This window comes from Sinocyclocheilus grahami, unplaced genomic scaffold (genome assembly GCF_001515645.1).
Source record: "Sinocyclocheilus grahami isolate Dianchi unplaced genomic scaffold, SAMN03320097.WGS_v1.1 scaffold19.1, whole genome shotgun sequence".
Lineage (NCBI taxonomy): Eukaryota > Metazoa > Chordata > Actinopteri > Cypriniformes > Cyprinidae > Sinocyclocheilus > Sinocyclocheilus grahami.
Window position 1 is genome coordinate 1665452 of NW_015505198.1, and position 16122 is coordinate 1681573.

At 35.5% G+C, this 16122-nt stretch overlaps 1 protein-coding gene across 1 annotated transcript in view; it reads left to right on the top strand.

The window, feature by feature from the left end:
* Positions 1 to 16122, top strand: part of LOC107555304 (arf-GAP with GTPase, ANK repeat and PH domain-containing protein 3-like) — a 99263-nt gene that overhangs the window by 40111 nt on the left and 43030 nt on the right. Inside the window, exons 11-14 of the mRNA XM_016238066.1 lie at positions 2016 to 2120; positions 4132 to 4303; positions 11247 to 11304; positions 13183 to 13376. Of these exons, the coding sequence (XP_016093552.1) occupies positions 2016 to 2120; positions 4132 to 4303; positions 11247 to 11304; positions 13183 to 13376 (529 nt within the window). The remainder of the gene's footprint in view (positions 1 to 2015; positions 2121 to 4131; positions 4304 to 11246; positions 11305 to 13182; positions 13377 to 16122) is intronic.

The following is a 16122-nucleotide window of genomic DNA, read 5'->3' on the forward strand; positions in this document are numbered from 1 at the left end:
TATATATATATATATATATATATATATATATATACATACATACATACATATAGTTGAAGTCAAAAGTTTACATACACCTTGCTGAATCTGCCAAATGTTCATTATTTTACCGAAATAAGAGGGATTATACAAAAGGCATGTTATTGTTTATTTAGTGCTGATCCAAATAAGATATTTCACATAAAAGATGTTTACATATAGTCCACAAGAGAAAATAATAGTTGAATTTATAAAAATGACCCCGATTCTTAATACTGTGTTGTTAGCTGTATGATCCACAGCTGTGTTTTTTTGTTTAGTGATAGTTGTTCATGAGTCCCTTGTTTGTCCTGAACAGTTAAACTGCCTGCCGTTCTTCAGAAAAATCCTTCAGGTCTCACAAATTCTTTGGTTTTGCAGCATATTTGTGTATTTGAACCCTTTCCAACAATGACTGTATGGTTTTGAGATCCATCTTTTCACACTGAGGGACTCATATGCAACTATTACAGAAGGTTCAGACGCTCACTGATGCTCCAGAAGGAAAAACCATGCATTAAGAAAACTTTTAAACAGAATGAAAATATGTAAATTTTTCATATTTTACCTAAATATCATATATATATATATATATATATATATATATATATACATATACAGTGGGAGCTCTTCAGAAGCTACAGAAGATATTTACATGTTTCCCAGAAGACAAAATAAGTGAAATTTACCCTGATCTTTTATTTTTGGCTCTTAATGCATGGTTTTTCCTTCTGGAGCATCAGTGAGCGTTTGAACCTTCTGTAATAGTTGCATATGAGTCCCTCAGTGTGAAAAGATGGATCTCAAAACCATACAGTCGTTGTTGGAAAGGGTTCAAATACACAAAAATGCTTGAAAACCAAAAGAATTTGTGAGACCTGAAGGATTTTTCTGAAGAACGGCAGGCAGTTTAACTGTTCAGGACAAACAAGGGACTCATGAACAACTATCACTAAACAAAAAAGCACAGCTGTGGATCATACAGCTAACAACACCGTATTAAGAATCAGGGGGATGTAAACTTTTGAACGGGGTTTATAAATTCAACTATTATTTACTATATGTAAACATCTTTTATGTGAAATATCTTATTCAGGTCATTACCAAATAAACAATAGCATGCATTTTGTATGATCCCTCTTATTATGGTAAAATAATTAACATTTTGCAGATTCTGCAAGGTGTATGTAAACTTTTGACTTCTACTGTATACATACACACACACGTATTTTTATATTATATATGTTTTCAGAACTAGGAATGAAAAGTTTTGTGGAGAGGTTACATGGAGAAAAAAAAGTATATATACCTGTATATAATTTTAATAACACATTTTATATAAGGAAATAATATTTCTCGGCAGCTTATGGAAAAAATATGCTGAAGGAAATTACTTTAAAATGTGTTTTTCAAAACTAGGAGTGACTAAAGTGTGAGGTTTTTTGGCAGGTTACTTGAAAATGTAATGTTTTTCTGGCTGCTGTGCAGTTATTCTTTTTGTTGTATTATTTCTAATTTGTCATTTTGGATGAATCGTTTACTAAATCAATAAATGTAAAGCACTGTTCACACCAAGAATGACTAGATCACACTGAACCGATCACTGAAGAAAATTAGTGGCAAAAATTTGCATGAACAAACGTGAGCGAAACATACTAAAATAAAACAAAGCATTAGTTTGACGGCAAATGTTCAGTGTGATGAGTTCTATAGGGATGCATTGTTTTGTTTTAACAGTGTGGGAATTGACTGTGAAAATCTACACTGTGTAAATAGGCCTTAAATGTATGCAAATTAGTGTCTGTGACTCGGTGTGAATGAGTACATGAGGCTTCACAGTGCTGCATGGGAAACTTCTGCTTTACTTTATGACAGTGTCTCGACATCTGATTCTGAAAATGAGTTATTAAAATGAACCAGCAGGTTATTATTCAGAGTGTTGTGAATGTTTTCTCATTTGAAATCTCCTCATAACTGATTGTTTTTGTCTTGTACAGGGGATTTTGTTAAAAAGAAGTGGGAAGTCACTTAATAAGGAGTGGAAGAAGAAATACGTCACTTTGTGTGACAATGGTCTGCTCACGTACCACCCCAGTTTACACGTGAGTATGCCGTCTCCTCTGCTGTTAGAGATCAGATGTCTGATTCATTTTGCTGAATTGGTTCATTCTGATGATTCAGTTCAGATTCAGTAAACTGGTTCAAATAAATGATTCACTGATTTGTGTTTGGTGTAAACTCATGCATTCCGTGTCACACGTTTACCTATTCACCAACCTTTTCACTCAGAAAATGCTAGTAAATTTCACAAATAATTATTAAGAATTGGCAAATGATGCATTGAATGAAACTTGCATTTTTAAAGCACAAAGACTGAAACAGTGTTTTCTTGTAAAATGTAATCAATCATCTTTGCTGTATTTACAACTTCAAAAATCATTTTTACAGTCTACTGTTAGATGTTGATTCATTTTCAAAATATGTCTTGTAAATTCTAGAAAATAGAATAGAATTAAATACCATAAAATTCTTAAATACCCAAAACCTTAATTATTCAAGTTGGTAACTAAATCATTCTTGAACCAAATTACAGTTTTTATGACATTTGTTGGAGCAGGTAGAATAAAAAAAAAGATTTTTCAATTATTGTAGAACTTTTCCCAAAAAACATACTATTTCAGTTTTTCTCAATTTAACTCTTAAGTCAATGTGTTACTTGCCAGTTGAACCAGATTCTTAATATAATTCATTAAGAATTATTATAGTTCATTAATAATAATTTATGGATTCCAGATCATAAGGATTCTCTAAAATGGACATTCTACTTTTTTTGCTTTTCATTTGATATACTTCACAGATTGTTGATATATGAAGATATGATTTTTCTTGGTTTTCTTCATCTTTGTTTTCGTGATTTTTTTTTTTCTCTCTCTCTGTTTTTGATGAGGTTAGGCCTATGCCTCTTTTGTGCTGAGCAGGGTGATTTGCACCTTGGCTTAACCCATTTGCGCTTCGCACACTCCCATGAAAATGGAATAGCCCGATTTAAATGGGAATGAGTCTGCTCGCGGTCATTAATGCTAATTCTGCTAATCTGCGGCAGCGTGGAAACACTAGAATTACTAGATTGCGTGGGCCTGGTGCTGCTTTGATTGTCCAAAGCTGCTGTGTTTGTTTTACAAGACCTGTAAAACGTTTCTTTGGTAGGTTATAGATGCGCTGCACCTGTGCGCTGTTTGTTCGCATAAACTTTAGTCAAATTTGGTGGCATGTTGAATTTGAGGCAAATGAAAATGAGGCAGTGAATGATAAAAGTGCAGACAGTTATACACCGGAAAAGTTGATTTAGAAACAGTTTTCTCTTAGAAATTGCTGGTAGATTTCACAAATAATTACAAAAATGTGGCACATTTTGTAACACATTGACAATGTTGAGGTAGAAAGTATTTTAGAAAATAGTCAAATAGAATTTTCTTGTCAAACGTAATTGAATAATCTTCGAAAAACTATTTTTTAAAGTCTACTGTTAAGTGTAGATGAGTTTTTGAAATATTGAAAATATGTCTTTAGTTAAAAGCAAAAGCTAGGAATATTAGAACATACTTAAAATCTAGAACGTCAATACTTGCGTTTTAGAATAGACTAGAGAATACTTAAATACCCAAAACCTTAATTACTAGACAATACTGCACCAAATTATTTTTATGGCAATTGTTGGTTCAGGTACACTGTAAAAATGATTTTTCAATTATTGGATTACTTTTTACAAGAAAATATTTCTTTTTTTTTCTTCTAAATTTAATGCTTAATTCAATGCACTACTTGCAATTTCTTTGTGAAATTTACTAACAATTTCTGAGTAAAATTGTTTGTACACCAGTTGTTTTCAGTGTAACGTGCATTTGTCCAAAAATGAGGCTGAAATGGTGTACTAAAATAGTCTTGTTTTTACTGATTATGTTGAATTGAATCTGAACTTGAAATGTTTCATTTTGAAACTTATTGAATGGATTCTGCCTTTTACAGCCTCATACTCGTTCAAAGTGCGTCAAACTTGTTTACATTTTTAATTTTTAGATCGAAAACTACACACTGTTGTATTTCATTTTTCAGGACTACATGCAGAATGTCCACGGTAAAGAAATCGATTTGCTGCGGACGACGGTGAAGGTGCCTGGGAAGAGACCGCCCAGAGCGGTGGCGACGGTCGCCCCTACAGCCAGCCCCAAAACCAACGGACTGACCAAAGACCGCAGCACTTTACAACTCGGCATCGGGGCCACAAGTGAGTATGAACCCCCGTCACTGGTGTTATGCCTTAAAATGTATGAATTTATGTATTGTTTTAAGATATTCTGTGTACAGATTGTAGCAGCATTAAATTTGACTTGTTAAATTTAAATTAAATAGTTCAAAACCAATTAAAAAAATTTTTATGTGACATTTGCAAGAATACAAAAAATGCAGCGGAAGTGTTTCTATATGAGTCCGCTGGAGGAATTGGTGATGTCAGCCCGAAATGGGAAGTCGTTTCAGAGGCGAAGCAAGTTATTACGTTACGTTTTCATGGAAAATTATATAAAAACATTTTTAAAGTAATGTGCAATAAAAATTGTTCACACTATGACAATGAATTGTTCACAAAAAAAGTGAAGTACTAGAATATGATTGCATACTACAACATTTTTTTATATATTTAAATACTAGAAAATACTTAAATACCAAAAAAACTACTAGATATACTAAATAATACAACAGCTAAATAATTTTTATGACAATTTTTTATTTTTTATTTTTTGTAATATTTACATGCATTCTTCATAAAAATTCTCATGGAAAATTGCTAAGACAATTTTTAATGTGTAATAATAAATTGTTCACAGTAACCAAATGAGTATTAAAAAGTACATTTTTATTGCATTTATAATGCATTTGTTTCAAAATGTGCTACAGTATTTTAAGTCAAAAACATTATAACATTCTAATTATTTATAATTATAATTATTTACTTAACAAGCCACAAATCAGGTTGTTTTTATTTAAACTAAAATTTCACTTTACTGAAAGCCTTTATGTATAATGCATTATAAAAATAGTTTTAATACATTAATTATGCCTTGTAATGCACATTTTAATGCGCTGAACAATAATGAATAATTATAATGCATTATAACCTATAATAACCCTTTATTATGCATTATACATAAAGGCTTTAAGTAAAGTGTTACCAAATTTCAAATTCACGTTAAATTGATTCATTTAAACATGTCATAGTTCTTATAAATATTTAAAAAATCAGGAACTATTTGAGTAAACGGTTAGATATCCGTTCAGAAAACTTATGTTAGGTTGTTTGCACTGCTGATTTTCATTTTTGGCTGAATTTGCTTTATTTTTGGCCTGCAAGAACCAGATTTACTCGGTTCTGATTTACAGGTTCTCGGTACTGAGAGGGAGTTTGGGAAGGTATAATTGGATTTAGAGAGCTGAGATCAAGTGTAATTAATAAAAAACAGGAGCAACTTTCTCAAGGGGCTCTGCAAGCTGGCACGACCGCTGTGGAAACATAACCGGCCAGGACCTCAGTATCACTTAGCTGGGGCTAATTGCTTTTGCACCATTAAAGACAGGTCAGCAAGGGCTTCTGGGAATTGCAGTTTTCTGGCTGGTGTCCAGTCTTGTGTTGAATAGGGACGAGGGTTTATTAGTCACAGAGACACAAGGAGCATTTGTCAGTGTTGCTGGGCCGCATGAATCGGGTTGCTCGGAGAACCACAAAAGTTGATAATGCTTTCGGGTTGGCAACTAATTAACCTTCAGTCGACTGCAGAGGGAGAGGGTGAACGTAAGGTTGAAAGGAGGAGAATTTTGGGGCATGCGGACCTGAAATAGTCGCAGCATCTGGACCTGTTTTAGTCAAGCTGCAGAAAATAGAGATTTCTGGGTAAAGAGCTCAAATGTGGCCTCAGGCAGCAGATGCACACGAATAAGAGCATTAGTTAAGACTGGTTACGTTTGTATTGAGGTTAAAAGCCTAGTTGCACATATGGATGTGATGTATCACAGAAAACCAACACGAAAAAGAAATGTAATATTTTTATATTTGATATTTCTTCTCAAAGCATATTTCTGGTTTTATTGTGCACAGTAGTCCAAATAATTGTCTTCATAATCTTGCTATATATCAATATTATTATTCATTTTTCTCCAAAATTATTTTTAATTTAGTTGATAAAAATAAAATTTTAGTTGGTAACAAAACTGTGGAAAAGATGACAAACTGTAAACAAATAAAAAAAAAAATTTAAATGTTAAAACATTTAAATGTATCAAACTTTCAATATTTGTCTTCATAATCTTCATATACATGAATCTAATTACTTACGGATGTAATTACTTATTTTTAAATATTTTTTTCTTTTGATATCTTTTAAATTTAATCAAAATTATTATTCATTTTACTCCAAACTTATTTTAAATTTAGTTGATCAAAATACAATTTTAGTTAGAAACAAAAATGTGAAAAATGAAAAACTGTAAACAATTTTTTTTTTTTAAATGTATGAAACTTTATATTTAATTTAAAATGTCACTTTATCTACTTAAAATATCTATTATTGTTTAATGAATTTATCATGCTTTAGAAACCGTTATTAATCTTACATATTATTTGTATTATTGTATTATTTGTATTATTTGTGCATTTTCACAAGTTACACATTCTCACTAGTATGCAACTTAATTCAGATCCACCTATGGATGTTATATTACATTTATGTTATCGACTAATCCAATAATCTAATATTAAAACAAAAAATGTGAAGTTACGAGGTACAGAACAAAAAAAACAACTAATATCAAATAATATTTTTGTCAGTAACTTAGTTGATTATAATAACACTGTCAACTTTTCATGATCTAGTCAATTCCTGACATAAAAATCAAGTGCCTTCTCCTTTTTCAGTCTGTTTAACTTGGAAATATATCACATTTAGGAAGTAAAATGGGTTGTGGATGGGATTTCATGTTGATTTCAATCATTGAAGCCAAACCAACTAATATCAAATAATATTTTTGTCAGTAACTTAGTTGATTATAATAACACTGTCAACTTCATGATCTAGTCAATTCCTGACATAAAAATCAAGTGCTTTCTCCTTTTTCAGTCTGTTTAGCTTGGAAATATATCACATTTAGGAAGTAAAATGGGTTGTGGATGGGATTTCATGTTGATTTCAATCATTGAAGCCAAACCAGTTTTGACTTTTTGAACTGTTTTTATAGAAGTGTCTATACAAAAGGCGTTTATGTTATGTTTTTACATGTTTTATACCACATTTTGCAGTTCTGAGATGGCTTTTTATTGGTGTTCTTTTTCAGATACGCCATTTGACCTTCGGTTTAGCACAAATTGACGCCGGAACGCTCGGGTCCCGATCTGACACGGGCCGCTTTCCCCTTTCCCCTTTTCCCTTTTCTACTCTGCGCCGTATTAGAGGAAAATTGTGTTAATTTCCACTCGAGAGGGAAAAGGTTACGATTCGCAGTGGGCCTCCGCCGAGTGGAGGACGTACACTTGATTATGCAATCTGATTTTGATTTCATTAGGCATGCAATTGATGCGAGGGAACAAAGGGGTAATTTTTCATTCATAGCGGTCTAGCTGAGCCCTGTCTTTTTCTGTAGTCTGTAATTCATACACTTCCCTCTGATCTAAAGACCATTAGGAACTCTGGGGGGTGTGTGGGATTGAGGAGATGAGGGGGGGGTGAGGATGAGAAAAAGAAAGAGTGAGGGAGTGAAGGAGCGCAAATGAATGAACGCATGTGTCTCGATGAGGCCCGATCTAATCTTTCTGCTAAGTATTCACCGGAACCGTTTTAAATATGATCATTCTGCAAGCGTGCGTTCAGTTGTGTCACCGCTGACAGATATATAATATCAAAGCGCTAATGGGCCTGCCTATCGGCTTTAATCAATGACATCTGCTGTAGAGGTGTGTGGACGAGAGAGATTCACACCGAGCTGCTCGTGTTCATTTATGTGTAGTACACAGGATACAGATGAAGGCGTGAACTAAGATGTACCTTGTGCAGTGATAGACTTGATATATGCGATATTCAGTCATCTTGAGATGGTCGCAATGGCCGATAAATGTGAAATGCAATGAGAAAATTTGGCTGAATAGAGGAATTTTTCCTGCATTTTGTCAGTTTTTTAATTTATAGGTAGCTTTGTCAATGGATAGTGCATGCCTGTCTGTTTTCAAATAATTTGTAGAATAATTTTTGTTCCTTTTTTTTAGACTGATAAACCAATGGATTGGCTGATATTTGGTTATTTTAGAGATGATCGTAGTGGCCAATAACTGCACAGTTGGCTATACAAAAGAGGTTATTCCAGCCATTTGTCAGTTTTTTAAATCTACCGGCAGTTTTGTCAGTGGGTAGTGAATGTTGTCTGTTTTCAAATTATTATTTAATTTTTTTTAGTTGTGATAATCCAATAAATTCGTTGACATTTGGTTGTTTTAGAGGTGATCACAATGGTTGATATCTTGCATCTTTGTTGATAGATAATGCATGTTTTCTGTTTTCAATAAACCAATAAATCAGCTGATATTTGGTTATTTTAGAACTGATCACATTTACTGATAACTGTTCATTTGGGTGAACAGAACAGGTTTTTCTCGCTGGTTTAAAAAAATATACTGGCAGCTTTGTCAACGGATAGTGAATATTTTCTGTTTTCACATATTATTTTTATTTTATTTTTATTTTTTTCAAGAATTTTAAAGAGAGGCTGATAAATCAATCATAAATCAATTTCAAATTATCGCTTGACTGATAAAAGTCCAATTGCCAATTTAAAGAAGTGTTCATTCTGCCGTGCGTAGGCTACATTTTAAATTTACTTTTTACAATTTAATAGTGCAAATAAAAAATTTTTGGGGAGTGAATTTCATAAATTTTGCTGTAATTTTCTTTGTGCAGTTGGTTGAGGTAAATGCAAATGGCACTAATATCTAACAGATCACTAACTTATTACTGTTTAAAAAGTACTTGTATACAAAATTAAGCAAGTTTATAATGCTTTGGCAGTTGAAAAACTCCTGACCACTACAGTTTAGTAAGTACTGTGAGAATATACATCTTTTTTATGAGATATATATATTGGTTTTATAATGGCTACCCTTCTATCTAGCCATCCACATCAGCATCAACCAAATTTTTCGCCTCCAAACCTGAAGTCAATCCCAGATCCCTCTAAATGAACAATTTTGATGTGTTTGTGTGTATGAATGTCCTCATCCAGCACTTTTATGATTGAGTCTCCTTTAAGGACGCTTTACCACATACGTTAGTCTCATGACAGTCTCTTTCAATAATGGCACAATCATTTCAGATGCTCTTTTATATGTGAGAAGGAAATAGGATGTTTTGTATATCGCAAGTCTTTCTAAAACACTTTCAGATGCTTATTATCCAATACACTGCTTGAAATCGAATGGATGCCATTTCTGCATTCGATGAGCTTGAGTCATACGCTCTCAAAGTTGTGGCTGGAGATATCGGTTTATTGGTTGTCGCGACATTTCCATCAGACCTGCTGTATTTCGAATGTTGAGATCATTGCAGTATACGCAAACGGACACAGTGTAATCCGTACATATTTCCACTCAGAGGCGGTCCATCCAGGCAGCTGTCAGTTTGTAAGGGCGTCTCGGTGCCGTTTCGCCTTGACCTGAACAGCAGATGATCTAACGGCCCCCCCCTCCACCCTGACCCCTCCCCCGCCCTCTCCTCCACATTTGCATGGATGCTTCATTATCTCCGCACTTGTATATAATGGCAGCGGCGGCTCAGAGGGTCAGGGCTCGCTCCACGGCTCATCAGCCATCTGACAGCGCTCGGCGAGAGAAACGAGGAGAGATGAGGAGAAATCATCGCCACCCCCTGCTAATCCATCGCCTCTACTTAACACCACAACCTCAGGCCTCCCTTCGCTAGGACCCTAATACTTAGCCTAATAGCATGTACGGATAGCAAGAAAAGAGCCAAGGAGATTGGGGTATGTATAATATATATAACCAAATAAATAAGAAAGTAGAATGTTTATTAGCACAACGAGTAAGAAAGCTTGGAGGCACGGCACACACCTTGATGTCAAATAAAATTAATAAATGACGCAAAGTTTACATAAAGTAAAAATCAGCAAACACTGTGGAACCAATTAAATAAGAAACGAATGTTTAAAAAAAACTTCCAAAATCACCTTAGATAAATGGCAAAATTCAGCAGGCTTTTCAAAATCCAAAATATTGCCAAACAGGCGCTTTTGCATTTAGTTTCGAAACGAAATCATCCGCGATCGTCTTGTATTTCGATAAAAAATCAAAACGACAGTGGGGGTTGGTGACGCGGTGAGCAAGTGACGTAACCGGAGTTGCGGCTTAACACAGTCAGCACCGTCTATCGCGGCAAGCCTAATAGATAGATAGATAGATGGATGGATGGATAGACACTGATGGATGGATGGATGGATAGATAGATAGTAGGGCTGTGCAAAAAATCAAATGTGATTGTCACGCGCATCTCGTCAGTAAAGCCCCTCCTGTGATTAGTAGTAAATCTCCAGCACGTGCTTTCAGATGGAGCGGCATTTACTACACAGAGCCGTAGTTCACTGACAAGCTACTCAATATCGCGTTCAAAATCGCCGGTGATTCATTGCTGACGAGTCTGTGTAGTAAATGCCGCTCCATCTGAAAGTACGTCCTGGAGATTTACTACTAATCACAGAACCGGCTTTACTGACGAGATGCGCATGAAAATCGCATTCGATTTTTTGCACAGCCCTAATAGATAGACAGACAGACAGACAGACAGACAGATAGATAGATGGATGAGATATAAAGCATGCGATATAATGAGATATAATGCATATTATATATATTGTAAATACATAAGTTCCAAAAAATTTAATTATATAATTTATGTATTTATAATATGATTTATAATATATTAAAGATTAACAGTACAATAAATGTATTAATTTAAATGTATTAAATGTATGTATGTGCTATAGTCACTACCGTGATGCTTAAGTGTTGTGTGTGGTTGCCAGGTTGTTGCTATGTTGTTGATCACTATTTATATATATATATATATATATATATATATATATATATAAAAAGCACTAATGCGCTAATGATTATTTCCAAACAGGTTTTCCACACTCTTCTACTTCCCCTTCAGTCAGAACTATGGTCACATCTAGCTCTGGGTGACTGTGTGTGTGTGTGTGTGTGTGAAGTGGCAGGAGATCTCGTGTACAGTCTTTGCCCGACGCTCTCCTCTGATTTTCTCCACATTGTAATTGCATTATCCCCTTTTTTATGCAGAATTGTTCTCTGGGGACTAATTGATGGAGACATGTTTAATTCATCAATCATTAGCATCAAATTTGACAATTAGTGATGATTGTTGAATTCTTGATGGAGATGAGGCATGGTTAGGGGCTTATTTTGTCTTTTTTTCCCGTACCAGCCAAGACAGAGAGAACTAAATAAAATCATAAATAACAAGAGTGTGACATTATGTCCTTAAGGAGTTGTTTTGCAGCAAGGGAATATTGGACTGTCGTTTCGTTTAGTCGATTTTGAGACATGTCCAACTTAGATCGGAATTACTTTTCATCAAACGTGTCAAAGATTTTCTGACTAAATGGCTAATAGACGTCAGATGGCTGTGTATCCGTTTGTTTGCATTATAGAACTAGTTATAAAAATAATATAATATTTTATATATATATATATATATATATATATATATATAATTGTATTATTATATTAGAATTATATTATTTTTATAACTAGTTCTAAACTAGCTCTATCATGCAAACAGGGAGATATATATATATATATATATTTGTATGTTTGCATGTAAGTGTTATATATTATGTATAAGTGTATAAAATTTGATAATACATTTAATAGAATTATAATATACTATATAGTAAATGCACTTTAAAACATTAACAATTTCAATTTTATTTTTAGATTACATATCAATATTTTAGTCTTCAGTGTCCTCATCATCAGTTAGTGGGTTATAACACATTTAAGTACATTGCTGCAGGTTTTTATGAGCATTAAAGAAACATCATTGATACTCCAATGGGTTTATGAACACATAGTTCATAAGCAATTTGCTCCAAAACAATAATTACCTCTTCTGCAGGATGCCAATATCGTACGGCATTGATCCGAATAATAGCGGCGTCTTATTTTATTCATTGGTGAGGGATCTAGTCAGGGGCAATATTATGATAGAATTAATAAAATCTTCTCTTCAACAATACTAGTGTGATTACATGTCTCCGAACAGACAAATATAAGAATAACCCTCTATTCTTTCAATTACTCACGAATTACTACTGATTGTGTCAAGGCGCTTTTTTGCCAGGCGCCAAAGTAAACTGCGAAGAACAGACTCTTGTTAGCCTAATGCGTCCTAACCATTAGCGAGAGTAATAAGTGTATCAAATTCACATAATCATGTCTAATTAGTATCAGTAATTATCTTGTTGGGTGCGAGAATATTAATCTTGCGGTCCCCGTAGGGGAAGGGCGTCTCTTGCAGGGAGAGAGCGATAGAGCTTCAAGCTCACGCTGTGGAGTACTTGCTAAATTAGCATGCTCCAAATCAGCGCAGCGGAGGGAGGGGAGCGAAGGAAACGTGTTGGAGAAAAAGACAAAATTGCATAAAGCGAAAAACAACAGAGAAAAGTTTAGTCCCACTGTGAAATGCATTAGAGCCTAGTAAATAAAATATCAATGTTTTCTGTGTGCTTTCCAAGTTTTTTGTTGACGTGCGTGTGGGTAAAACTTTTAAATGGATTTCGTGATGCGGTTTACGTTAACGCTTAAGAAATCGTTCCGATGCATAGACAAAATCATATATCTACTGTTTCTTTAAAGCCTCAGGAACGGCCGAAGCATATAAACAGCCAATTACAAAATGTAATTTTAGTAATGTGCTGTTTTTTAAACATTTCAGTAAGAATAGGCTAACGGCAATATGAAACCAATTTGAAAATGAGCCGAGAGCAAACAATGTTGGATCTTAAAGAAGAAACGGGCAAGAAAAAATCATTACATAGGTATCCATCTGAACCTGACCTTGAGCCTGGAATGTGGAGATTTAAAGATGATCCATCGTCTCCATCAAGCAGGGCGCCTGTTTTTCGGGAACAGGAGGAAAGGACCCCATGCGACACAGTCGGGCCGGTGAACCCGCTGATTGAAGCCAGGGAGGGCCGTCAGCACAGCCGCTGCCGCCGGGAGAGATGGATGTGTCAGGCGTAGAGTGGGGGAGAGCTAATTACCGTTCCGAGTGTATCTTGTTAATTAAGGGCTAATTAGTGGCAGAAGCGCAGAGGGAGCAGGGTGAGGCACTGACTGCTCATGTAGCACGGAGAGACGAGCGCGGCGATCAGATACGGAATATATACGCAGAATCTTTACTGTACCTTCTGTAGTCCCGCATATGGTTGATACTTTATGGTTCTCATCTTGTCTATAGGAAAATGGTGGTTCTGAGATTGTTTGCTGATTGGCTTCAGGTTTTAGTAATAACTAAAACATAGTTTTGCTATAGATTTTTTTTACACGTACTATGGTAATTTTGACTTGTGATATGAAGTATGATTTACATTTACAAAAACTGAAGTAACTATGGTGTTTTTGGCAGAGACTGGTGGATTTTTGTTAAAGGGATAGTTCACCCAAAAATTCAAATTCTGTCATTTACATGCCTTCATTTTGTTCCAAACCTGTACGAGTTTCTTTTTTCTCCTGAACACAAAATAAGACATTTTGGTGACCATATACTGATGGTACCCATTGACTTGCATAGCATGGAAAAAAATACTGTGGAAGTCATTGGCTACCCTCAACTGTGAACTATCCCTTTAAATCGATTAGCTAATTATAAACGACAATAATTCCTTGTGGTGTCATGTAAATACCATAGTGAATGAATATGGTAGTCATTTAGTACTACAGTATACGTTTACAATTAGCAGATGCATTTATCTCAAAGTGACTTACATTGTGTTCAAGGTATACATTTTATCAGTTCGTGCATTCCCTGGGAATCGAACCCATGACCTTGGTGTTGCTAGCACTGTGCTCTAATGTTTGAGCTCTAATGTTGTTGTTTTTGGCCTTATTGCTACATTTATTGATAAAGATAGTAGTGAGAATGGGTGGATTATATGTGAAAACCGTTGGGCCATAGCTCCATCACGCTCAGGGAAAAAAAAGTCCAAAAGCTGTCACTGGGGCTGTACTCTTTCAAAAGGTGCTAATATGTACCATTTAGGTACTACTTTATACACTTTAGGTACTAATATGTATCTTTAAGGTACTACACTACCAGAAAAAAAGGTACAAAAGCTGTCACTAGGACATTGTACCTTTTCAAAAAGTATTTTAATAAGGCACTTTTGTACCTTATTTACCCCTAAAGGGTGCGTATTGGTACCATAAAAGTGACATATTAGTACCTTTTCAAAGGGTACTGCCCCAGTGACAGTTTTTGTACCTTTTTTGTCTGAGTGTACTATATATACTTTTGGTGCTAATATGTACATTTAAGGTGCATTTAACATACACACAAAGGTCTGTGAAATGTGATTTGAACGTCTCTAACTGAATCTCTCTCTCTCTCTCTCTCTCTCTCTCTCTCTCTCTCTCTCTCTCTCCTCGTCTGGCAGGCTTGAAAAACATTAAAAAGTCTTACAGATCCCAAACTTTTGACTGCTAGTGTACATTACATCTTTAAAAAAATTAAAATACAAAAACTGCTAGATTAAAAATGGTAATAACTGGAAATGCATCATCGCAGTCCATAAATAAGTTAATTGTGAACAAAATCCACCTCAGCAAGCTTTCATTCAACTACTTCTATTATTTGAATTCAACGCCCACATCTCAAAATCCAATCTACAACCGATGCATAGAGCCTAGGCCCGCCCTACATTATTTTTGCTTTCCAATAATTAAACTCAGATGAACTTGTATGAAATAAACATATACACAATAATGAATAAAAGATCCATTTCATCGCAACTTTAAACCAGTCAGAATAATTCAGCAACTGCTCTTTGTTTGCGACAAACTGAAGGTTTTTAAAATGTTAAAGATAGTAGTCTATTAGTAGTAGTAACTGTAGAAACTGTGGCACTTTTGTTCATTACTTGTATCAGTGGTTTTTGCTGTTAACAAGCCAATCGCTAATCAGGATAATTTGATAATTGCAGCTTTTTAATGGCAACTCTGGTCCCGCCACCAACTGCAAATAGTCTCTCCATTTCACCTATCATCTCTCTCTCTCTCTCTCTCTCTCTCTCTCTCTCTCTCTATCCTGTCAGTGCACTTGAGTGAAGTCAAATAATATATTTGCCGGGCGTAACAACGCTGCGCATTTTTCCCCCCGTCTTCACTACTTCTTTTTTTCCCCTCCCGCGTTGGAAAATGAATGCTTTACGGGGACAACATTCATCACTGGTTATTTCCCTCTCTTTGTCGGCTGGCAGTAAAAAAGCACTTAAATGCACATCAACAGAATAACAGTCATTTCCATGCATGTTTGCGCACTCGTCGTTCTCATTAGTGGCTGCTCTGTTTCTCCCCCCCGCCCTCGCGCTATCGCCGTCTCCGTTTTTGTCTCTCGCCCTCTCTCTCTCTCTTTCTCTCCTCCCCCCCTCCTTCTGTTAGGGTCCCAGGGGCCCCGCTAGTTTAAAGAGCGCTCTTTATGAGCAAAATGGAGGCCCCGCCGTGTGGCCCCGTGGTGTCGCAGACAGAACACGATGCCGCGCGACACTCGCCCTTCTCTGCTCGTCTCCGCTTGTCGAACAATCAATTTCAGCCCCGCTCCGCCATCGGCCCCCCGTCTACACCCATCAGCTCCACATCCTAAAGCAGAATTACTCAAAGCGGCCATAGCCGCAGAATGAGCTGCATATGTGTGTGTGTGTGTGTGTGTGTGTGTGTGTGTGTGTGACAAAGCACTTCATTAGGCCCTGGTGTAAAATAGT